Below are 24116 nucleotides of genomic sequence, written 5' to 3'. Positions count from 1 at the left end.
TGATATGGGAAACTGTAGAGTTGAATTATAAACTAACAGCCAAAAAAAATTTTTTTTGTTGTATTTCTATTATGCTTCTACGTATAGTACTGATGAAGCCTCATTGTTCTATAAGACTATCAACCCCAGGCAAACTTCCAGCAGCACGGAATATTTAAAGACAGACTCCTGTATATGCTCTTCAGCTGCTGCAGAGTGATGCAGTAACTGATGAGGTGTCAACATATCCAGAAGTTAATCAACTTGTTACAGTAATTTCAAGACCAGACTAAGTCAAGACACTTTTATTTTTTGCTTGGCATATAAAAACTGATTCCCTTATGAAACAGAAGTATTGTAACTAGCATACAGTTCATTTGGAGAGGTAGATGGTAAGAGGTTTGACGACAGTAGCAATTTTACAGTTAGATTTGGCACGTTAAAGCTAAGCTTTTGTACAGACTTCAAACCAGGCCACTCCTTGAGGCACTCTGCCCATACACACATCAGCAGCTAGGAAAAGATGCTAAAAAGATGCTGAAAAACAAAAAACAAAATGTAGTTAGAAAAGTATCAATGCTACGTGAAGCAACTCTGTCTAAGAACATGTACCTTCAGAATATGCCATGGACAGCTATTTAGGAAAAAAAAAATCCTCTTTTTCCACAGCTGTTTTATAAAACTATTAGTTTATAAAATACACTTTTAAAACCATGAAGCTGTCACCAAGGGTACAAGAAGATTATCAAAGCTGTTACAAAGAACTGAAGCTTAGTGTCTCCTGGAAGCCAAATTGCTAAGTGGAAGGACAGAAAAAGTTGTTCCCAGTCATGTGGTGCCTACAGAAATAGCAGGCATCTGCTTTGCCTTTGAAAAGCAGGGGGAGTCTGTGTAACTAACAAATTACACTTCCTCTTCACTCCACAGAGGTGGTGCTGACTGTGCAAACATGAACTCTATTGGCTTATCGTGAAAACACCAGGATTACAACTAAGAAATTGCCTATTTTGAGGAAGTGTTTGCAAGAGATACAGTGAAGGAAAGAAATTTTCTATATAGGTGGTGTAACTAAAACTGCTGTTCTAATGACTTTTACCTGTAACGTCAGCAGAAACAAGTGTTCCATTCCAAAATCAGAAAGGGGGAAGATAAGGGCTTTAATTGAGAAAGAAAATATTAAGCCTTTTGTGCCCTGTGTATGCACATGTGTGTGTGAGACAGAGTAACTGTTATTTCCTGACACCCACACCCAGGAATTACTAGACCTTGGCAAAGCTCAGTGGGAAACTGTGTGTGTGTTACTCATTAAAGTACAGTTTATTTGGCTTTTTATAGGTTATCAGTCTATAATGCTTACAAATGATCTGATTTCCTCCTTGAATTGCTGCTTAAAGCTGAAGGTACAGTAGTGTGAACACAAGTCAGCGTCCAAGAATAGTATCTTTTAAATACGAATACTTGATAAAATTCACAATAGAAATACCTTTAAAAGCTACAAGAACTCTAAAGCACATTTCAGTTACACTGTTGCAATTCATTGCTCAAAGCAATGGGGGAAGTGTTTTTGTTACATAGTTAAGCATCAACTTCTATACTGTTACTACTCTGGTCGTTACTAGCATGAACTACCTTGTTTATACACAAACTTTTTGGAAGCTTTATACAGGCTGCTTAAGGGGAGAACAATTTGAACAACTCAGTCTGACTGTGGTCACCTTCCTAAAAAGCTGCCTAAACAATACAACTTAAATCTAGTGAACTACAATTCTTTGGGTGATGTAAGTCAGCTACAAAAACAATTCTTCAAGGTTAACTCGCGATGAGATTTCTAAGGATTGTGAACTATGGTTAGCTGCCTATCAGGTGCTTTGAAATAACGTATATGCTCTCACCCCCAACAGATCCAAGTCAAGGGGCAACGGGGAAGAGGGACATGGTAAAATTATCATGCATTTAAGGTGGATAAAATATCAAATTTTTGTGACTCTCAAGAGTCTTGGTGAGACTACTGTGGATCTAAAACTTGCCTTTCTAAACAGGCTAGTCTAAAATCTAATCACCAGAATTTTCAAGGAATGTCAGATGAGTAGTCTTCATAGCAATAGCAGTAGTGCTAATGAACCTATAAAAGTTTTGGAATTAAAATCCAAATGAGTATTCAACTGTTTCTAGTTATTTAAACTGCTACCCATGTATTAGCTTATTTGAGTGGAGTACAGGCCTTGATACAATTCTTGGACCACATACTTTTTTTCCTTTTGGCTTAGAGGGCGTGTCCTACAGGGAACAGTGCCCTTCTTTTAGGCTGCCACTAACCTGTCTTTGGAAGTGCTCTTTAGAAGTTTAAGAACTAAAGTCTGATTTATCTGCCACAGTCAGGATTCACCATGTATGCTGTCAGGCAAGAGATCCTATGTGAGAAAAGGGAAATAATACCCTAACACAGATGGAAGATAGAGCAGCATTACTGTGCAACCAGGTTAGTCCAAATAGCAGCTCAGTAGTAGCTGGCCCCACTACTACTTTGCTGCAGCAACTGGCAGAAGCTCTGCAACAGCTAAATGCTACTCATAATACTTATAAACAGTATGTGTCCAGTACAGAGCTACAGCCGGAACAGGGGAGGAGGGGCCCAAAATAGGGATCCAGACCAACACCAGCTGCAGAAGTCAGATGTCTCTTCTGAATAGTTTTAATACAGGCAGTCTCATTTAAAGCCAGCTATTTTTAATGACAACAGTTTATGAATCGTAATTCAAGAACTTACCACTGAAAGATACCGAAGTAGTTCACATAATTACAAAAATGAACAGACTTTCTGGGGTCTGAATGGATTTGTACTTGATGATACTCCTGTCAGTAGAGGATCATGTTGTGCGTTCTGCAGGCAGAACTGCTTCAAGTCTGCTGCAGCCTGAGAAACCTAGTCGTAATAAAAGTTGGCATTAGAATTCACTGAACACTCTTTACTGATGACATAACTACATCAAAAAGTATAAAGAGTACTGCTAAATGATTATGCAATACAGCCTATGTAGATTTTAAACAACAGTTTCATCATAATTTTTTGGTTTCTTAAAGACACAAAGTTGCACAATATTAGAATCGATTTGGGAAATTTTCACATTAAACTTCTAAGCCTGAAGATCCTCGTTCTAGCATAAATAGTTTAAAAGTACAGCCTGCAGTTTAAGATGCTCTACTCAACTGAACGGGCATTTTATCTTCCCTTGGAAAGCCATCCTTACGATGAGATAGTGTATGGTTTTTTTGGTAGGCTGTACCTACCTAAAAACAGAACAGTAAAAAAATTCTATGTCTTGCTTTTCTTCGCTGTAACTCTGAACTCATGAAAAAGAACGATCAAAGTTTCAGAAAGTAGCATCTTCGCTGGTATCTTGTATTTGCAGTTTGCCCAGAGTTTCTTTAATTTGACAGGGCCCAGTCTCACCCTGAAAACGCACAAGTTAAATGCACTTAGTACGTCTTGCAGCCAAGTCTCCATTTTACAGCGTCAGGGCCCGGCCAGCCAAGGCAACCTGTTGTAAACCCCGACTCAAGCTGCCCTTTTCGCCCGAGTGTGATGGAAGAAGCCGCTCCTCACAATAAGGAAATGAAAGGGGAGCCCAGGGCCGGAGAGCGGCCCCCGGGGGTCCCCGGGAGGCTGCAGGAAGCGAGAGGCGCGGCGGGCCGGGCCCCGCACGGGCCGAGCCCCGCGGAGGCGGCGGCAGCGGGAGGGGACGCAGCTGCGCGGCCGCCCCGGGCTCGGCTCGGCTCGGCCCGGCCCGGGGGTCCCGACGGAGCGCCGGGGCTAAAGCCTGGGGGCAGGTCGGAGCTGGCTGCCCCGGCGCCGGCCCCGGCCCCGCCGGGCGGCCCGGCCGCCTGCGAGGAGCGCCGCGGGGCGCGGCCCCCGGGGCGATATAATGGCGGCGCGTCCGCCCCGTCCCGGCTCCGCTCCTCACCTTCACGCGAGTCACGCTGGCCTCCAGGCGCAGCTGCTGCACCACCTTCTTCATGGCCGCCACGTTGGAGGAGCCCGACATGGTGGGAGCGGCGGCGGGCACGGCAGGCGGCGGCACACCCAGCCCCAACTTCCCGGCGCCTCCCCAACTCTCCGGCCCGGCGGCGCCTGCGCAGCCCCCGCCGCGCCCAGGGCCGGGGCCCGGTCGCCGCCGCCGCGGGGGGCGCTGCGGGGCCGGTGGCCGGCGGCAGCCCCGAGGCCCGGCGGCAGCCCCGAGGCCGGCGGCAGGCCGGTGCCCGGGTGTCTCACGAGTGCTTGTGGTTCGCGGCTGCTCCCCTGCGAGCTCTGTGTGCCCGGGGAGGGGGAACCGCCTGGAAACACAGACATAAGATGTGCCCCCCACCCCCCCCATTTATCTATAAAGCGGGTTAGAAGAGAAGATGGTATTACGACCAAGGTGGCAAATCTTGGAGATGATAGCCAGCGAGTTACTAGTCTGGAGCTTGCTTTGAGAGGTAACGAATGAAGTTACAAACTGTGCTCTTGCCAGCGTGTTTGTGTCTCGACTACAGTCTAGAGGAGATGGGTGTTTACCGCAGAAAGTGCCCAGGAATGGCGGTGAAGCCTGGAGTAATGGCGCGGGGTGACATGTTGTAATGCACAGTGCAACATCTTGTACGTATACAGGGGCTAACGGGAAGAACTTGTGCCGTAACCTGCTGTGTCTTTGGTTGGGAATAACTGGAGAAGTGGCGGGATGTTAAGTCAGGTCATTCGTGAGGGCTCGTTGCGGTGTAATTGTGAAGAGGCGGGTAAACACACAGACTCCTTTAAGTAGGTGCTTCCCACCGATACAAGGAAATCTTAATTCCACTGCTCGGAGCCAGGGCGAGACCTGGAAGGTCATCTGGAAGATCTGGTCACTTGATCTTGTGCTCAAGAAAAGGTAAATTAGAAGTAGCAGGGGTACGAGGGAGAGCTGCTAAGATGGTCAGGAGAACAGCGGGGGCATTCAGCAGGCTGAAAATCAGAAGGAGGTTTGTAACCTCTGAGGTGCTGCAAGAGCCTTCAAAGTGAGAGCACTTCCTGAGGAAAGTCATAATGAGGTTAGGGCAGAACCATGGTCTATAGTTTATGAAAGGGTTTTTCTGACATGGTTGCCCAGCGCACTCAGGTTTCCTTGGAATACTGCGTTTGGCCAGCGCAATGTGCTGTGCATGAGGCTTGGCTGCAGTTCACAGTAATTGTCCCTTTATCAGAGATAAACCCAGACCCTGCAAGAACCCCATTTTGTGGGGATTTAGGTCTATGTCTTTAGGAAAACAGTACAGTTGTGTAGAAAATTATATACAACCAAAGTATTTTTATGAAAGGGGAGAAAATGTTAAGAGGAAATACTCCAGGGCAGATCTCTCGGAGCTGCAGGGCTGTGGTTTAGCAATTCCCCCAGTTACTTAGGTGATACTCACTTGTGTAGAAGGTGTGGCTGAGTCTGTCTGTCTGCAGTTAGCTGGAAGCTTTCTACCTCAACACAGAAACAAATTCTCCATTTTCATAAATGGAAAGAAGTACGCTAAATGAAAATATAGGGTATTAATGGAGTAACTTCTCTAGTAACAGATTATCGTGAAACTCATTCTTAAAGAATGTTTTGATCAAAAAGAAAATTAGAAAGCCCACCTGGCATTCGCTGTGATCAAGTAGAGGGACCAGTATGTCGTTCAGTCAAATGAGACCTCGAACATCACAGGTGAGAGTTTTTGTACTTTTCCATAAAGATTTTTTTAGATTTCAGAAATAAAAAAAAAAAATATTTTAGTTTTTTGTGACACTGCACCATTTCTAGGAGACCTGAGAGGAAAAAACCGTGCTTTTAACATCATATATATAGAAACCATTCTTTTCTAGTTTATATTTGGTAACTCAACAATTGCAGAAATACTTAATATAGCTTATTTGCATGGTTTTTAGTTATAGGGAAGTGTATTGTCCTTGTCAATACCATCTGATTTTCACTAAAAATATCAAGACCTAGACATTAACAGACCAACTACCACAGGTTTGAACACAATCTAAGTGAACCGTGCTCAGAGCAGGCTTAGTTATTCTTTTTGCAGACATTACCAGGAGCATTCCTGTGCTTCCAAAGTAGGTAATATTATTAACAACTGTCAGAAATATTTTGAATTTTTTTTCTTGCTGGCAAGATCAAGTTGTGGTGCTGTTTGGATCAAGCTTTCAGGGCTTTGCATTTTTTATGAGATGAACAAAGGTAGGATTTCAGCTGAAGTGTTCTTGTAACCATGACACGCTCCAGAGTATCAGCTGGTTTTGGTAAGCTCTGTCCATTGCTGTCACAGTGACATATAGCAATAGCACAGGCTCTCTTTTCTCTCATTTCCATTGTTGAGCTTGTTCTAATGTGACTTATTTTGATGCTGTCAGCTGGCATTCAATCACAAATTGCTTTACTCGTTGCTGTTCTCACTATCTAGTCATCGCTATCAGATAGAGCCTCATTCTTCTAGTCCCTGTGCTAACATCAAAGAAACCATTCCCACCTCCAGAAATCGAAAGTGTACCTAAGCAAAACAAAACATATGGGAAGAGGGTTATAGTATATCTACAGTTACAATCATCTGTTCTTTATATAGTTGGTGGAGCTCCATGTTTTTTATGTCCCAGAAGAAGTGTGGAACTTCAAGCTGAATACAGTTCCTGTAGCTCTTACTAGCAAATTCATCTCAGCTGGATTTATAAGGTGAGTATAGTGTTAGGTTTCTTGTACATGGTAGGTCCTTTACATTGTCCTTCAGTCATTTAGTCCAGCTGTTGCTCTATAGAGCAAAATTACATGTGTCAGAAGAGACTTATTCTCTCATAATTTCTGGAGGGTAAGTGGTGCCCATGACTAGCGTTACGTTAATTTGGACTGTATCAGGCTTAGCTCCGTTGCAGCCCTTGGTGTAGACCATTGAAACACCCTTCCAGAGCAGTGCTAGTATTTCTGCAGAATAATTTATGTTGTAAAATCAGTCTTACATTCTTTCTGCCTCCTTGAGCCTGATTATCAAAATCTTGAATTCTTTTCAGCAATGGGCCAGTTTCAAGACAGATTGGCTTGATGAAGACGGTATAGCCTGTCAATTCCCAGGAACAGGCATATGATGATCTGAGCTCTCTCAGTCCAAAGAAAGAGCTTAAGCCATATTACTCAAGGGGAAGCATTACAGCCCGTGCAGCCACCAGCATTTCTTCTTTCTTCTTCAGTAGTAATTCTGAAAGGTTGCGCACAACACCATGTGCTATGTGTGCTCTCAGGTAGCTGTTCACAGGAGTTAGTGAAAGAATACCCTGGTTCCCACTCCTAGGCCCAAACCTGGTACAGACAGTTGCAGTTTTAATCTTTCATAACTTTGAAAGTTTCTTTTATGCTCCTAAACACTTTACTCACAAAATCTGTATGTATCTAGTGTGGTAAGAAGTTGTAGAAAAATCAAATAATGTAAATGTGTATTCAAATGGAGCTTTTACATGCACCTTGTCTGCTCCTGTGCAAAACCTGTCAATTTAGCTTAAACTACAGGGAATATGGGTTTTAACCAATTTAAATTCAGGCTTGTATTGTCCACTTAAGACAATATACAGTGTAGCTGAAAAGATTGACAGCAGTCACGAGCATGTAGGGCAGAATGTATTCATTCTCACAGCTTCTTTCGTTGAAAGGCTGCTCAAAACCAGAGGAAATAAGTGCATGTGTCCATTTCGTTTGCTGTTCTAGTCTCCAGCAGAGGTGTAAAATGCACTGCTGGAGTGGTAACTTCAAATCATTTCATGTGATTGGACACCTGTCACTGCCTCTCTTCTCTAGTGTAAATTTATTTCACTAAGGCTCAATTCTGAGGCATTGACTCTAAATTAGGATTCTCATTAATTTCAGTGGGTTTATATCTGTCTACGTATTTGTTGCTTGCTAATGAGTCTTAAATAATTGCTAATTAATTATTCTATGGGTACTATGCAATGCTGCAGTGCATTAGCAATAACTAGCACCCAGCCAGTGTATCACTGTCTTTAAAAACAAAAAAGCCTTCTCTTATTATAATCCTGGAGAGGTAGCAGCAGCCTTGCTGGTACTAATGCTGTTTGGATGCTGTTGAGAGCACTGAGAGCACTCTCCAGTCAGCTTGACAATCCTAGTACTGTCTGAGTCAGCTTAACAACGGATTCCTGGGTCTAAGTACAGGCCACTTCCATTAATCATGAAATTAGAGGCAAATATTAAGTGTGTAATTGTCTATGGCCCTGAGTTCCCATGAACTTGATTTCTCAGCCTCTGTGATCTTTTATTTATTCCTCATTCCTCACCACAGAAGCCATACTTTTGTTATTTCTAGATGAGATGGCTGCAATGAACTCTAGTTTGCATTACTTTTAAAGGAACACCCTGAAGCAAATGACTTGGATGTCACTAGTCTTCTGCTAGCCAGTGGCAGCAAGTAAGAAATATATTATTTTATGTTCCTAGCAGCTGCACTGGCAAATAATTTTCAGATAAATTTCTGCCCTATATCTCAGGTTTTGTATATTTAGTTTATTTTCTCCCATGATGCATCGTAGTTAGTTAGATGTTTTCCCTGCAGTTCATAAATGCCTTGGATTTAGATTTCCTTGCTGGTTTGGACAGGCATTATCAGTGAAAGATGTGCAGTGTTAGAATTGCCTCTGAAAGAGCTTGCATTTATTGGGTTTCAGAAGAGCATTCAAGGGGCGTATCTTCTCTGAGACATCAGCTTGAAGAAATGATAGTGAATGAGAGATATTTGAATTATAGATAATCTCTTCTCACGTAAGACCTTGGAAGAATGTATATTGAATTATGTATCCATCTTTCACGTATTTCTTTATACATTTGAAATAAATTATATTAGGGCTAATATCTGCAGGAAGTGTGGGCAAAAAAATGGGCAAGAAATAAACAGGAGCTAAATGTACAAGGACCAAGCAGTGTGGCCTAGATGTGTCCACTCTGCAGACTTTGGTCTCCTCTGCTGTATGCCTGTGCTCCAAGGCAGATCTATGATCTTGAGAAGGGTCCTCTAAGTCCAGGGTGTTTGAAATATTGCAAGGGAAGCATTGTAGCCCACTGAAGTACTGTGTTTATGAGATGAAACTGAGGGTGTTTTTACATACCTAGGATGTGAAATGAAGGCATATAAGGCTGTTTGAAAGTGCAAACAAACCCTGACAGGTTAGTATTGAAGACCTGTCCAAGTTGAAGGGATGGCACGTTCTTGTCTATCCTGTCTACTGAGAATGGTGTGTGCTATCCCCCAAGCTACGTCTGTGCACTGCTTGAAGAGTGATAGCTGCCTGGGCCAAAATCATGCTAGGTAGTATACTAACATGTAATCAGCATGGGTGATTAACAGTCTCAGGCCTGAATTTGTTCCCTGATTTATTTTATATGACAGCATAGGAGCAATTAGAATTGCTTATGTTGTCCTGCAGAGCTTTCGTGTGCCTCTTGCATATTTGGTTTTATTCTGCGGAGATGCTTTTTATTCTATAGTGATTTTTATACTGAGCTCATTACTTTAATATTTGCATGGTTTCCAGTAGTACATTAAATGATGCAATTCATACTTGTGTCAGCTCTCTCATCCTCAAACTATTGTGGCAATGTTCATACTGCAGTGTTTGGTTTTGATTTAAAATACATTTACATATACACATGCAAACAGCCACTCCAATTTGCATTGGAGAAGACAAAATCAAAGGAGCGTGCCTGCTACTTAAAGTGGACAGTGATGAAGTGTCCTCTAGCCCTAAGTGCTTGAAGGGGTATGTTCAACAGTCCTGGACCGGCCCCACAACATTTTGTCACCTATGTGGAAATGCATGACTGTAGTTTCCAAGGTTTTTGTTATTCATCTGCAGATGAGCAAGAGCATTCTGAAGGAGTCATTTTCAAATTTCAGCTACTTCCATATTCTCCCTTTGTATGGGGTTCCTAAAATATGACTATCGCTAGTTAATGTTATGACAGCCCTTGTAATACAGTCTACCATAACATGATACAATGTTCTGACTCTACCATACCAAGACTCGCTGGCCTATATGTAATTAGGTTCAGTTCTAGGACATAGTTCCCATTTTTGGTCATTCTGTCCATGCAAGCCAGCATGTATATAGCATTATCTTCCCCCTCTTACTAACTAGCCATCATTATTTGATCTTACAGATGTATTAATGAATAACAACATTCTAGGGTGTCTCCTCACATCACATTAAGAGTGCTACGGGAGAAGCTTGGAGAGTACCTGGGTGGAGTTGCAGTTGCAGATAAATTCAAATTTTTAAAATGCATTGGGAAAAAACTAGCAGTGGTAAGTTAATATTTTTTTTCTTTAGTGCTCTTCTGCTTTATAATGTAAACCACAGATTTTGTTCCTGCAGATTAGATAATATCACAAGAAAACAGAGATAACTTCAGGAGCTCTGTTAGCATTTGTTTTTAAACATGCTGGAGCATAAGCTCTTGTCAGAGAACATCTACTTCCCCAAATACAAAGGCACATCTGGACAGGTATATTAGAAACATCCTTTAAAGCATCAGATGTAGTTAGTTGCCATCTGGTGAAAAGATCCTAGTTTTGATAAGTAAATGGATTAAATATGACAAATCTGGTTGCATTTAAAAAAACAAAAAGTCCCCCTAAGGTCGTTATTAGCAGTACATGGTTGGGAATATGGCAGTTGAAGAATTTGCAGTGGAAGCTGAGTAAGTCAGAGTTCCTGTAATGGCTTCTGCTGTGACCTGCCCAAAAGCCTTTAAAAGATCAGTCTCTGAATGAAAACTTCTCTGGATGTACATTTGTGTTCCACTGTCCAGTAACACAGCCTGAGATGTATGTAATCAAAACCCTACATCTCTGAATCATAACTGTTCCTCACATCGATTCTCTATATATTTATATCTTACAAACTGTAGCTAAAGGTTAAATAAACTTGAAAATCAGTCCAACTGAAAGTTTGTTCTTGTAATACACAAAGACTTAAGTCAGGTACATAAGTATAGAATACTTTTTTCATCTGTCATTTCACCTGTTTCTCACAGATTTGGAAATTAATTACAAGCTGGAAATTTGGTGCCATTCTTTATTTCATTTGTAGTTGAGTTATTACAAAAATTACCCACACAGAAGACTAGAATAAATACTAAGTAATATGCAAAAACTAGGTGGAAAAACGTGAAGAGAAACTTAGACTGTGACACAATCTAAATCTGAAAATGTGCTTATGTCTTCAAAGAATTCAGGTCTTTTTAACTGGTTGATAAAAAGTAAGATGGTATATTTTCTTCCCAATTGATAGTTCTGAGATAAATGGAGACATTTTCCAGCTTTCTTTAGAATGTCAGGAAATTAATAAAATATTTTACTTTAATAGAGAATTAAAGATCTTGGTAGATACAAGTGAAGATTTTTAGTGGCAAATTAAAGATATAATTTTAATTTGGGGTATTTACTGTTGCTTGATGTTTATAACAAAGTGTAAAGCAATAAACGAGCTAACTGATTTATTTGTTGTTTAGGGTCATGGTAACCTCATTGAATTACATCTCCATGATCAAATATTTGTAGAGTGGCTTTTTTTTTTTTTTTTTCCGCCCAGTCTTCTGTTTCACAACAGTAACAATGTAAGCGGTACTAAGAGCTGTACCCTACTTGCAAGTAAGGGTCTTTAAATGAAGAATAAACATAAACCAAAATCATGTTCATTTGCTCTTCCCTTTCTTGCATATAGCCTGTGTCTCTAACAGTGAATCAATGGCATTGCCTGGCCGTTACTGAGAATAGAATTTGGCCCCATGTTTAGCTCAATTTCATTGTTTAAATGTAAGCTCAGATTTCTTTCTTTTTTTTTTTTTTTTTTTTTTTCCACCCTGTTGGAGCACATCTTTCAAATATACGGTGATTATTTTAGACTGTTTTTTAGGATGACTGTTGAAATCTGAAAGTGTATATCACACAAAGAATATCAAGACAATAAATACAAGAACACATAGGGGAGTAATAGATTTTTTTTTTCTATGTACATTAAATATTTTGCAGTACTGTATCAGGTGAATAGAGAAAATTATGTGAGACCCAGCATTTCTATTCAGATTCAGCTTGAAGCAACTTTTGGTAAAAAAAGTCGAAAACTTTCTTCTGCTGTGACTGTTGGATCAGGTCCTTTGAACCATAAGAGAAGGCGCAAAGGATAAAAAAAAAGATTCAGTACATCCATGTACTTTTGTGGGTCTGACTGAGATTTTGAAAAATAGACAAAATAAAGTTTCAGTACCATGTCAGAAAATAGAATTATGTTCCTTCTTCCCCATGAGGCCATTATAGAAGATAGTGCTGGTTATGAAAAAATGTAGCATGTAAAGAAGATGATAGAATACAGAAATTAAGTGATATGCAACTTTATTGATAAAAAAGTATTTTATTGATTAGGCTTCCATTCTGTATCTTCCAAGGTGAAAGCAAAGCAAGAAACAGAACTGGAACTGAAGTCATTTGCTCCTCCTTATGTATGTATTGAATGGCTTTTAAGGTATCATTTTCAGAAGCTTTTTACATTGTACATTTCCTCTTTTGTCCTGTCTGATTAATATACTGCATATTTTAGGCACTTTATCCTGAGTTATATTTATTACCTGGAGTGGAATACTTTGAAGATGTTTATCCACTATCATCATCTACTCAACAAAGACATCCCTTTAATGCAGAAGCTAATAGGTTTGGTCATGGATCAAGATTATCCAATCTTCCCCAACAAAAACCTGAAAAAAGCAAACAATTTTTAGAAAGCATACAAAGCAGTCATCAGCTAGAAAATCAGGAGATGCACAGTCCTGCGGAATGGGGTGAGAAAGAACCTGTTCCAGTTTTGCACACAAAACATAAGCAAGACCGTAACAACAGGATTCAAGAAAAACAGATGCAGTTTAGAGGAAAAGGTAAGTTTAACCAATGTAGTGAAGGAGGATGATGAAGGAGGAGAGGAATAAGTATTGTGGTTAACATTTACAATACAATAATATTTCTGTTTTCTAATATAAATTATTATGCAGATCAAAATGGATCCAGTGGATCTCTCTTCACACCAAGTCATTCAAATCCTGCAGATTGGGAGTCTGGAAAGAGTGATACGATATTACAGACCTCTCAGCAAAATCATCTCAGCCAAGATCAGAAAGAGCCTAACACTCCTAAGTGGAATGACAAAGCCAAAGGAACTGCTCTTACCCTTCATGTAAACCACAGTGATGAACAAGGCCAGAATAACCAAAGACCCCAAAATCACATTAAATACCAAAAGGGTACAATTGTTCATTGTCATCTTTTTGCTAAAGCATGCATTTTAGAAAGTTGACAGAGTAAAGCTAAGTTTTAAGAAATCTGTAGTTAAAGCATGAATTGGAATATTGCTATCAGAACAGTATTCTAATTTTTTTAATGATGATATCTTTCAAAGAGCTGTAATTTTACTTTGGATGAGTCCTTCTTTATCACTGTGTACTGATAGAGGGAAACACTGCTATAGTTGATGCATTGGTCTAATCTTATTTATATGAAAAAAATTACTAAGCAGCTGCAGTGAAGACTGGAGGATAATGAACCCATAATTCAACAGCAATTTGAAATGAAAAAAATCTTGTTATCAATATATCAGGGCAAGCATTTATTCACTTCAGCTTTCACTGTCATCTTATCCATGGCTACATTAGTAATGAAGAGGAAGTGTTTCCTCTCCTCCCGCCTATATAATGTTTATTTATATACTATTGAACAGTGGTATTCCTAAAACTGAGAGGTGAGAGAACTCTTTGAGCAGACTGCAGTGAAAATAGTACAGAAGTATGGAGGGGTTTAAAGCACATACTGACTAGATAACAGTTCTGTGCTGAAATAGAAAATGTTGTTTGGAAGAGATCTGTTAACTACTACTTCCTTTAAAATGGGGTGTCTTATGGATAGTGAGGGCCATTAAGTCCCTGAACAGTTATATAATGTTCTTAATATTCCTAAATTTTTAGTGATTAACAAGGAAGAAATGACTGACGCATTTAAATTGGAGTTGAATGACTACTGCTGTATTAGGACAAAATTATAACATAAATTGGTTTAGAGGAAATAATTTTGAAAGACAAGTCTTGATATTTGAGTAGAATTTTACAATTAATGTAACAAAAGTGACCTTTATTCTATTGCAAATTTTTAATGAGTAATTATTAAATGGAGCAATATTCAAGTTTTCATAGGTATGAGCATCGATTTCAGTTAGAATCATTTTCTGGATATCCAGCACTTCGAGTAAGAAAACAAAAATTTGGATATTGTATTCTTTGAGACATGTCTGGAGAGTGTATTAGAAAAGGGTTTCATGGATGACTTTTCAGTAATTTCAGTTTCCAATCATAATCTGTCAAAAATAGCTTTATCCCTCCATCATCATCATAACTGATTTTAAGTATGAGACCATTTAATATACAAATATATATGTAAATATGTAACTGAAAAGTTTTCCATAACTTTATGTTCACTGATGAAGGATGTAGGATTTTGTAGTAGTAAAGGTAAAGTCTGTCAGCAGTTTTCTTTTGAAATATTTATTGTATATATTTTAAAGCAGATAACATTTATTCACTAACATCTAAACGCAAAACATTTTGCTCTCCCTTTCTTTGCCAGCTCCAGCTTCAGTCTCTGAAAGGCAGAAAGTGTTAGATACTGTATTAGTCTAGGGAAGGTGAAATAATTAAGTGGTTTCCTTATCTGTGGTAATGTTCCTTGTACTAGATAGCAAAATTAGTTAGATACAAATTCTCAGAACAAAAATACTTTTTTTTTTTCTTTATTTCTTTCTTCTGTTATTCACACACTTCCAAACCCCAGACATAACATTATTTATTGGATTCATTCACTGAATTTCTAACACAGGTAGGAAAGTCCAGGCATTGACAGTCAAAACAGCTTGAATTTTGTGAGTGTAATCTATGTATTTTGATCATCACTATCCTGTCACAGAACTAACAAACATGGAAAATAATGATGACCAAAAAGATACCAAACTAAGAAGAGAGAGAACACAGGATGCTGGAATTCTTAAAATAATGGAAGACCAAACCACAGAATACGTATGCAAAAAACAAAGGTTAGTGAATAATGATTCAGCTAAAATAATGGATAATATTAATTTATAGCTAGAAACTTATTTTACAGACTAAATAAATGAAAGAAAATGGGGAAAAAACCCATTTCATTACATGAATTTTCACTTGCTGCTTTGGTTTTATCTTTAGCTTGCAGCAATACAGAACTAGCAAGTCTATAGCTGATCCTGGTGAAAAACTGGATAATCAGGTGTGTTTTTCAAGGTAACATATTCTTAGTAATCTTGAGCAATAAATATAGTCCTCCACCTAGAAATAGTCTGATTTTATAAGACAGGTAACTCATTAGAAATATGAAATACTCAAATGTAGATTTGAGAGTAATTGAAAAAAGTTAATTCATGGACTGCTACTTAGCAGATTTGGTAATGAAGGATCAACTATATTCCTAAACAATGAAATCATCAGAAGTTATACCTCTGGTTATAATTTAACAGGAACTACATATAGAATCACTATCTCAGTCTTAGTAATGTTAGCTGAATTTTTTTTACTGTTTCTTGACAGTAACATTTTATTGTTTTTATTGGTGACATTTTTATAATTTCATAGTTCCTATAGGATAAATTTGTCTTCTCTCAAGCCAAGCAAAACTTCTGATAAAAACTATAAAATCCTTTAAAACATAGGTATGATATAGTCATAGTACCAGAATAAGAACATATTTAGGAAGACTCAGCACCCACGTGCAATCATACAGCGTAACAGCCATCACTATTAACTGTTGTCTGTGAGCTCTTGTGCAGAAGTGATTGTAGTGGAGTCTTATGAAAATAATAATGAAATTGAAAATCTGCTATTATAAATTTTAGTTTAGAAATTGGCAGTCCAGACTTTGTGAGCCATGAGCCAGATGGCAGTTTTAAGGCCCATTATTCCTGGTCTTGCATGGGAGTGTCAGTAACTTGTGGGGTTGTGAAAATGGACAAGAACAATTAACAATAATCTACATTTTTGTCTGCATGTTCTCTGCGATGCAAGTGTTCAGTGTTCTGATTTTATTTGCAGAGGTCCAGCTGTTTGTAATTTAATAATAATTTGTATTGATAACAGAATAATAAAGCTTATATGCAGAATTCAAATTCAGCCCTCCCATTCACTCAGGCCACTTTCAGGGCATAGGTCTAATGTAACTATTCAGGATTATGAGTTATGTACTTATAGTTGTGTCTTCTAACGCTATAGGCAGATGAAAACGAGCAAAATCATCTTACTTGTCTGAAAGAATATATTTCGCCTCCTAGTCCACCTTTTCTGGCACTTTCTGTAAATCCAGCTCAACTTCCTGCAGTTCAGGCAGCAAGTGAGTATATGATTCCAAGAAATTGCAGGGAAGTGAACATTTAATCAAGACTGAATAGTTAATGAAGACAGAAATACCTACTTTATGAAAGAATTTGTATGTACATTCATTCACAGTATTGTTACAAATTTTAATTTGTGGTTGGAAAATTCCAGGCATTTATAATTGCATGGGGTGTTCATAGAGCATGGCAGGTTCCCAGTGCTAGAAAACCCAGCTTGTGGACTTGGGAACAGAAGGAGAAAAGGAGGGAGATGGGATGAAATTCTGCTGGCTCAAGTGAGAATGTAGCAAAGAAAACCGCTAGTAGTATTGCTGAGGATCCTTCGCTGTGGTGGAGGAGGGGGATGGTGAGAAGATAAGTGATTGACATACTGCTGCAGACTAGTGAAAGTCTGAGATACTATCCTGCTATGACGAGCTGGAGTTTTAGTCAAGATTTCGCTACAGTTTATATCACAAAGTATTTTTAGGAGGAAATAGTCTTTTGGAGGCTTTTTTGGTTTTGTGTGGCAAGGGTTTTCAGTGTATGCACTGTATATGTATCCTAAATATATAGTTTTAGTGATACATTGTCTAGGCATATAAAAGGGTGTTTACTTATTTGTGTGTGTGTATGAATGCCTGGATGCATGCTGGATTTCTCACTTTTTTCTAACGCACCAGTCATTTTAAAAAGTTAGAGATAGTTTATTAAAATAAAATAATTTCTACTGCCTGTTCTGACAGAGCTCTTGGCATGATTTATGATGAGTGCATTACAAAAATCTTGATTGATCCTTCCTACTTACAGTATCCAGATGCTTGCTAAATATAATTATATCTTTAGAAGACAAGATGGTGGAACAATTGCAACAAATGAAGAAAGACAGAAGACACATGGAAAAAACTAGAGAAGAACTGATCAAAAAAGCTAAAGGGCTACTAGAACAAAATAAGCTGAGGACATACCACGGTACACTTTTAATTTATTCTGGAATTTCAAACGATTGAGAAATGACACTGAAACCAATGTGAAAATGTTTGTCTCCTTGTCAGTGAGCTTGATTACAGAGAGAGAAGTTTGCTAACCAGTAACTCCGAGAAGGCTCATTTGTATAACAGCATGGTGGAAAGATTCAAGTTTGCAATGTTTCTTCTACTTTTTTATGGCAGTCTTATAAATCTAAAAATATCCTGGCTTTTTATAAACCATTCAAGTTGTGTCCCACGTATGTACAGTGCCCAGAAAGCTACTGCAGGCCACTTTGCTGTTTGAGGCCCAGGGCAGCTGACATATTCTAAATCTGCCTTTAGCTGGTGCTTACAGAGGTTTTTACTGTGTTGATAGGGGTTCTAGTTAAATTGCCAGCATAATACTTTTTGTTCCTCCTATCTAATGGTGTTCAGCTTCTGGCATGGAAGTTACAAGCCTGTCGTGACAAGCTTGACAAACCTTGGTTTTTAACAGGGTAAAATCTCATTGAAATCCCACCCAAATTTTCTTTGTAAAATTATCTTCAAGTTATAGTTAAATTATCCTCCCTAAGTCACATTCCAGTTATGCAGAGATGAGGTTTAATCACTTTGATGTTTTGAGAGCATTCTCTTTGTACTTAAATACAGCTAAATCACTAGGAGTCTCAACGATTATTTGTAGCTTTGTTGAAAGGAGAAGACAAGCCAATTCTTCCAGTTATTCTCTAAGGGCATGGCTACACTGCACTCTGCAGCATGGTGAAGTTGTATTTTAAAAAAACAAACTTGGGTACTTGAAGCAGTGAATCTATAGTAGCATGGAGCTGCAAGGCAAACTAATTTACCCTGCTGAGATAAGCTCTAAATGGCTCCCGCATTGTCTTAAATTATATTATCCAGTCAGGTAAAATAAAGGTTACTTCACAAGGATTCAAACAGCTTCTGCAGGTTCTTTAAGAAGCGTCTCTACCTCTGAATTATTTTTAATCAGACCTGTAGAGTTTCATAAGTAAGTGCATTTGCAAACATGTTTCTTCACAAGGTATGAAGGGAAGAGCATATTCTGTAGGAACAGTGATCCAGTCTATATTTAATAGCCTCCTAAGATTGCCATGCTGACAGTCAATCTCAGTTTCATACTGTGTAGTCCTCCAACAGCTGGGTTCTTTTTGGTAAGTTTCTGAGAAGCAGCTGTCCTGATTTCCTAAAATATGCCTTGAAAGAAGGAATCATTTAAGACACTTTGCAGACTAGTGGACGTATGTGGCCGTAAGACTGCCACACCAGATACCGGGGGATTTATGTGCCAGCTGTTGATAGCACATTAACAACATAGGAGGAATCATAGTTAAGTAAAGGTAAATAACTCTTTCCCATAATCTTGGGACTTCTGTATAAAACTAAGTTGTTCAAAATCTCTGGCCCTGCAGAGCTCAAATTTTGCATACATCTATGGTGCTAAATATTCTGCTAGAGTAAAGCTGTGGACTTCAGACTGTGGTGGGCATACCAGTCTTCGCAGGTCTGGAGCACTTACTGTGCAGCTGAAACCTGCAGAACAGCCAGGCTGAATGAAATTTTGGGTTTGGACCTTGTGTTACATCTCGGTGGACAGATAGACCCTTTTGTTGCAGGTGATTGTGTGAAAACTCAGTTGCATTTATAGTGAATGTCATTTTAATGATGATTTTTCACTAATTGCTTTTTTTTTAAAGACACCAACTGCCATGTTTTAATGTGTGTATTGGCCAACTAAATCTTGTGAGATCAGTTGGTCATTACTATCTTCAACAGATCTTATGATAAGGTGAACAAGACCAAACAGTATTACTGTTTTCCTGTGTAGTTCGTGAGGAATGGAAAAAGAAGTACTTTGAAACTAAGAAAGCTACGGTTTCACTGGAGGGTACTTTAAACAAACTGCGACAAGATTTAGAGCTTTATCACCAGAAATTACTCTTGCAATTGGAAGCCAGAGATAGCCAAAAACGACCAAACAATATGACAAACTCCAAGGTACTTACTTGTATTATTTAATCTCTCTTTTTACACAGCCTGGGTTTTTTTATAAAATATAAATTAAAGTAACAATTCATCACCAACCAATGACTTGTAAACTAGCTTTAACAGCCAAATATCCCTCAATGATCTGAGGTATAAAATTCCTTCAGCCTGTTCTTCTCAAAAAGACTAAAGAAGTGCTTGAGTCTGAGCATTTGATTCTTTCTACTTTGTGTTTGTACAATACCTTCTCGTAACAAAATACCCTTTTGTTCAGTATGATTGATGAATTGTTCAGTTCTTTATTGTTCTCATAATCCCAAATTTCACATACAGAGGTAATGAATTCTAGTTTGGAGAAATGTGTCAGAGGCTTTTGGAGTTGTTGCACCTGAACTATTGTGCAACTGTGAGTCTCATGTTATGTTGTTAGTGTCAAATCATGGGAAGTTCAGAGAGGAATTAAAAAAAGAAAAGATTAAAGTAAAGGGGGAAACACCCTTCCCAATAGTTGTATCTGCTAATTTTCTAAATGCAGTAATGGAAGCAAGTCTGTTGGCAAATCTGAAGACTAGGAAAAATAAATGTCCCTTTCTTGTGTCTGAAAGGTGGGAAAGTGTATGTACAATCTAAGAGTGTATATTATATACAAATGTGTATTATTTGAGCTATCTTAAATTAAATATCTTCAATATAAAAATATTAATAGGGTTGATATTACATTATATTACTAGCTATGTTCAGTTGTGTTATTGCTCCTTTGGCGGGGATATCAGGGGTTTTTTTAGGTCTCTCTGGTTAGGCACAAAGAGGTCTTACGTGAAGGATATGCACAACTTACTTAACGCATGTGCAGCAGTTATTTACTGGTTAGCACACACCGAAGATAGCCAGGATTTAATGAGCTATTAGGCTAAGCACAAGTATGCTCTCCGCCCCTCGTAAGGTACGTGCTTACCTGCATCAGTCAGGCAGGAAGAGTCGGGCTCCGGGGAGCAGATCCCGCTGTCACTGGTTTCCCCTCTTCGACCAGCTTTGTCCTCACTGGTGACTCAACCCAATGACATGGTGATTCTTCAGTAGCCCCCAACTAGTCTGACAGCCCTGCCTGTTTTTTTCCTGCATGACTGTGTACCTTTCATGCTTCCTCCATGGTCACAGCCAGGGTTACACAGCTATGTGGTGTCAGAGCTGGGACCTAGACCCTTGTGCACAGGCAGCTACACTGCTGGGTGGGGAGAAGCTTACAGCTGGAGCTCAGAGAGGAGAGGCTACAGGTACCACTTAATGACTCCTTATATGGGCAACTTTATCGCATCATTTGCTTCAACTGGCACTTGAACAGCATTTTTAAAGGCTTGGAACATCAGGAGATTACCACATATGCCCCCACCCCTCAGCGTTACTGACTTCAAGGGACCATGGCTGACGTACAGAAGCTGAGTATCAGAACGTACATTTTGAAAATGTGAATTTTGGTTTTACAGGTTAATTCAAAGACAGTCCCACCCACAGCTACTGCTGAAATGATGTGCTGTATAACTAGGAGTTTAGCAATCTCATCAATAAATGTACTGTGACAGAGTGATGCTAAGCCTGTGAGAGAAAAAAAATATGATTTGAAGTATGCCCTTTTATTATGAATGGGGAGTAGCCATAAAAGATAATTGCAAAACAATGTGCTATTACTCAGGAGATCTGAGCTGGATCTTAACTTCCCAAAGCAATAGGGAGTGGAAGAACCTCCGCACCCAGATGAAGGGCTAGCAGCAGAAGGGAGCTGCCCTCTCTCGGAGAGCAGACTGCTTACAAACCAGAGACAGCCCAGCATGCATTAAGAACTGGAAGAAGGCAGGGGAGTTGGAAAGAGTTTAGACGGTTGTTTCTGAGCAGTGAAGTAACACCCAGTGAATGAAGAGATGCAATAATGCTGCACTTACTTAAAAGTTTTGTTGTTTTTTTTTTCATACAGAATTACACAATCATCCGGATTACTACAGTGCAGCATGAACTCGATCAACTGAGAAGGAAGTTGGATGATACAAAAATGAAACTTGTAATAGAAATTAAGGTACTCTGCCTTTTAATTAAAACAGTCAAAATGTTACTATGCATAAAAAAACTTAATCTTCCCACACATTAGATGATGTAAACATTTGCGAAACGGTTCTTGGTTTATGCTGTTAGTTTTGTGGTGTTAGTTGTCATTGTAACTTTATCACTGTAGCCAAATGACTCCAGAACACCAGGTTATTAGATGATTTTGAATGTATGGCATTCAAGCACTTTTAGCTTACATAGTACCTTGAAAATCTAAGCTTCGCAATCTCTTTCATAAAATTTCCATTTCACTCTAAAGGTAATTCAAGGAACATACTTGGTGAGGCACTGACCAGTAGTAGACCATGGCTAAGAAAAAAAAAAACCTGGTATAAAGAAAAAATAAAAAAAAGAGCGGCTCTCAAAACAGATGGCAGTCCTCTTCATCTGCTTTATTCCTTACCAGTGCTGCCTATGGCTCCCTTTGGAAGGAAGATGATGGTACAGGCCTTCACATTGGATAGCTTTTCAGCTTTGAATGCATGAAACAGGAGTCCTGTACATCACAGAGATTGCCCATGCCCCTGCTTACTGGGTAATCTAGGGTGGACGTACTTGTTATGCCTCCTCCATTGTATAGCAAGTAGTGGAAAGAGCAATGAATTCCACGGTTATCTCTTAAAAGCACCAAGAGGAACTACAGAAGAAAGCAGTGCTAGAACTAGGCTATCTAATTAGACATGTAAAATTTTAAAGATTAAAGATGTATCCTGTATTCAGCCATCCTGTATAAAATCCAATCTTAGTTATATAAACCCCTACGCCTGTCAACTCCAGAAACTTCCTTAAGTTGCAATTCCTTAAATTACTGGGTTTTCTGCAGATGAGAAAGCAGGCAGCATCTGATTTACGAGCACTGAGAGCGGAACTGACACAGAAGAAGATTCATTCAGCTTTAATTCTTCAGTCCAGAAAATCAGGAATTTAAGAAGGTGACATGACTTAAAGTCTTCAGAAGCTCTGTAATGTATGTAGAAGCTCAGAATTTCACAGCATTTGTTTGTGTGTTCTTGAAGTTATCTTGTAAAGACATCAACTATATAAATGTTGTGGAATTTGTATACTAGGTACTGAGGTACTGCAGATCACTTCTTTTTAAGTCTCACTATGAGATGTCAGCTACATACAGTTTAACCTAGTAATGTGTCTAAACAAAAGCTAAGTTATTTTAAAAGTGCACATTAGCAAGTTGTTAACATCACGTTGGTATGCTGATGTTCTCTCATTAACAATGCCTGCTAAGCAAATAAACCTATAATCTATAACCTCCTGTTCTTATTTTCAGGCACATGCATTTAATTTTTGGAAGATGATTAAAATACATCTTCTGTAGAACTACAGCAACACTAATCCTTTATTTAGCTATTTACTGAAGTATACTTTTGTCACTATAAGTATGCCTATCTATAAATTACCAGTGTATTATTACCATATTATTATGAAGTATGAACAAAATCTGAGATAATGTCACCTTATTTCCTATCTAATCTAGCTGGTTTTGTTCCCTCTCTTATGAGGACAGCCATGTGGACATTCATCTTCTTATATAGTTAGTGGAAGATGCAAGCTTTGTCTTGGACAAGCTGTAATGATGATCCTGGTCCTACTTACAGTATTGCATCATCTCTTAAGTTCAAGCTCATGCATGTGCTTAAATAACAATTCTCTGAAAGAGTAATCAGAAACCTCTTCTTGATAGTCATTTTTTCTAGCTCTCCTGTTTGCTTCTTTGCAGTTCCAGATGTTATTACATTAAGCAGAACAGTAACATGCTAGGAATTAATGTCAGCTAAAAAGCTGACAAGGCTGTATTTATTACTGGAAGTGAAACACTCATGGGAAATCAGTAATACGGTAGAGAGGAAAATTATGCAACTCTCAAAAGGACTAACTTCCAAATGTCTTGAGTCAAACCACCCATTATCCAATTTATTTTCTTAAAGGTAGGATTTAACAAAGGTTTTAGTGCTAAAGTATTACATTAATTATTAAAACTACAACCACTTTTGCTCAATTTCCTGTATTTCAGAATTGTGTCTTATTTAAGACACAAGAGCAGGCAACTAGCTACTGGAAAATCTGAACACAAATCAAAAAATAAAAAAATGTCAACTCATGATTCTTGACTGCTACAGGAAGGAGAGCTTTATTGTAAAGTCCTCTGGCCTTCAGTAAATATTTTGTAGCTCAGATCATCTGCTCCAGCAGACCTCTCAATTTCACAAATACCTGTCTCAGTATTTTAGCATATGAATATAAATAGTAATATAAATTCTGAAGTATCTCTATGTCAAATAAATTTATCAGTTTCTCCTAAAACCTACAGACCAGAGTTCTAGTGTAATTATTTTTTTTATGTGAGAGCAGTAGCCTTCACCACCTGCTTTCTATCATCTGTAGTATCAAGACAGACACTCAATATGAAGTTTTCTAGTCTTCTCCTCAGTAGCCATTATTGGTAGTGCTGCTATTCTATGGTGTTTTCCCAGTAACTATTTAGCAAGGGGGAAAGGAAAAAACCCAAACACCCTACAACTGACTATGTATACCTAATTAAATAAATTGTTTAATTAATGGAGTCACTT

The 24116-nt window shown here is 38.7% G+C and overlaps 2 protein-coding genes across 4 annotated transcripts; one reads left to right on the top strand and one right to left on the bottom strand.

The window, feature by feature from the left end:
• Positions 1–269: 269 nt before the first annotated feature.
• GNG5 (G protein subunit gamma 5) lies at positions 270–4114 on the bottom strand. Its single transcript, XM_030032382.2, has 3 exons — positions 3942–4114; positions 2747–2902; positions 270–516 (listed from the first exon to the last, which is right to left on the bottom strand). The coding sequence occupies exons 1-2, from the start codon at positions 4020–4022 to the stop codon at positions 2777–2779; spliced, it is 207 nt and encodes a 68-aa protein (XP_029888242.1). The 5' UTR covers positions 4023–4114; the 3' UTR covers positions 270–516; positions 2747–2776.
• A 51-nt stretch (positions 4115–4165) lies between these two features.
• Positions 4166–24107, top strand: SPATA1 (spermatogenesis associated 1). Of its 3 annotated transcripts, none has more exons than XM_041127825.1 (15): positions 4166–4455; positions 5561–5690; positions 6595–6701; positions 10212–10329; positions 12471–12524; positions 12623–12953; positions 13068–13316; positions 15025–15151; positions 15300–15360; positions 16356–16473; positions 17303–17428; positions 19277–19446; positions 21404–21502; positions 22355–22498; positions 22817–24107. In XM_041127825.1, the coding sequence occupies exons 2-14, from the start codon at positions 5655–5657 to the stop codon at positions 22457–22459; spliced, it is 1701 nt and encodes a 566-aa protein (XP_040983759.1). In that variant the 5' UTR covers positions 4166–4455; positions 5561–5654; the 3' UTR covers positions 22460–22498; positions 22817–24107. The 3 variants fall into 3 exon arrangements, with proteins under 3 accessions (XP_040983759.1, XP_029888239.1, XP_029888240.1); XM_030032379.2 differs by lacking the exon at positions 22817–24107 and having other exon boundaries at positions 4166–4289; positions 4376–4455; positions 22355–22810; XM_030032380.2 differs by lacking the exons at positions 17303–17428; positions 22817–24107 and having other exon boundaries at positions 22355–22810.
• Positions 24108–24116: the final 9 nt, after the last annotated feature.

This window comes from Aquila chrysaetos, chromosome 12 (assembly GCF_900496995.4).
Source record: "Aquila chrysaetos chrysaetos chromosome 12, bAquChr1.4, whole genome shotgun sequence".
Lineage (NCBI taxonomy): Eukaryota > Metazoa > Chordata > Aves > Accipitriformes > Accipitridae > Aquila > Aquila chrysaetos.
This window is presented reverse-complemented; position numbering and strand designations above follow the sequence as displayed.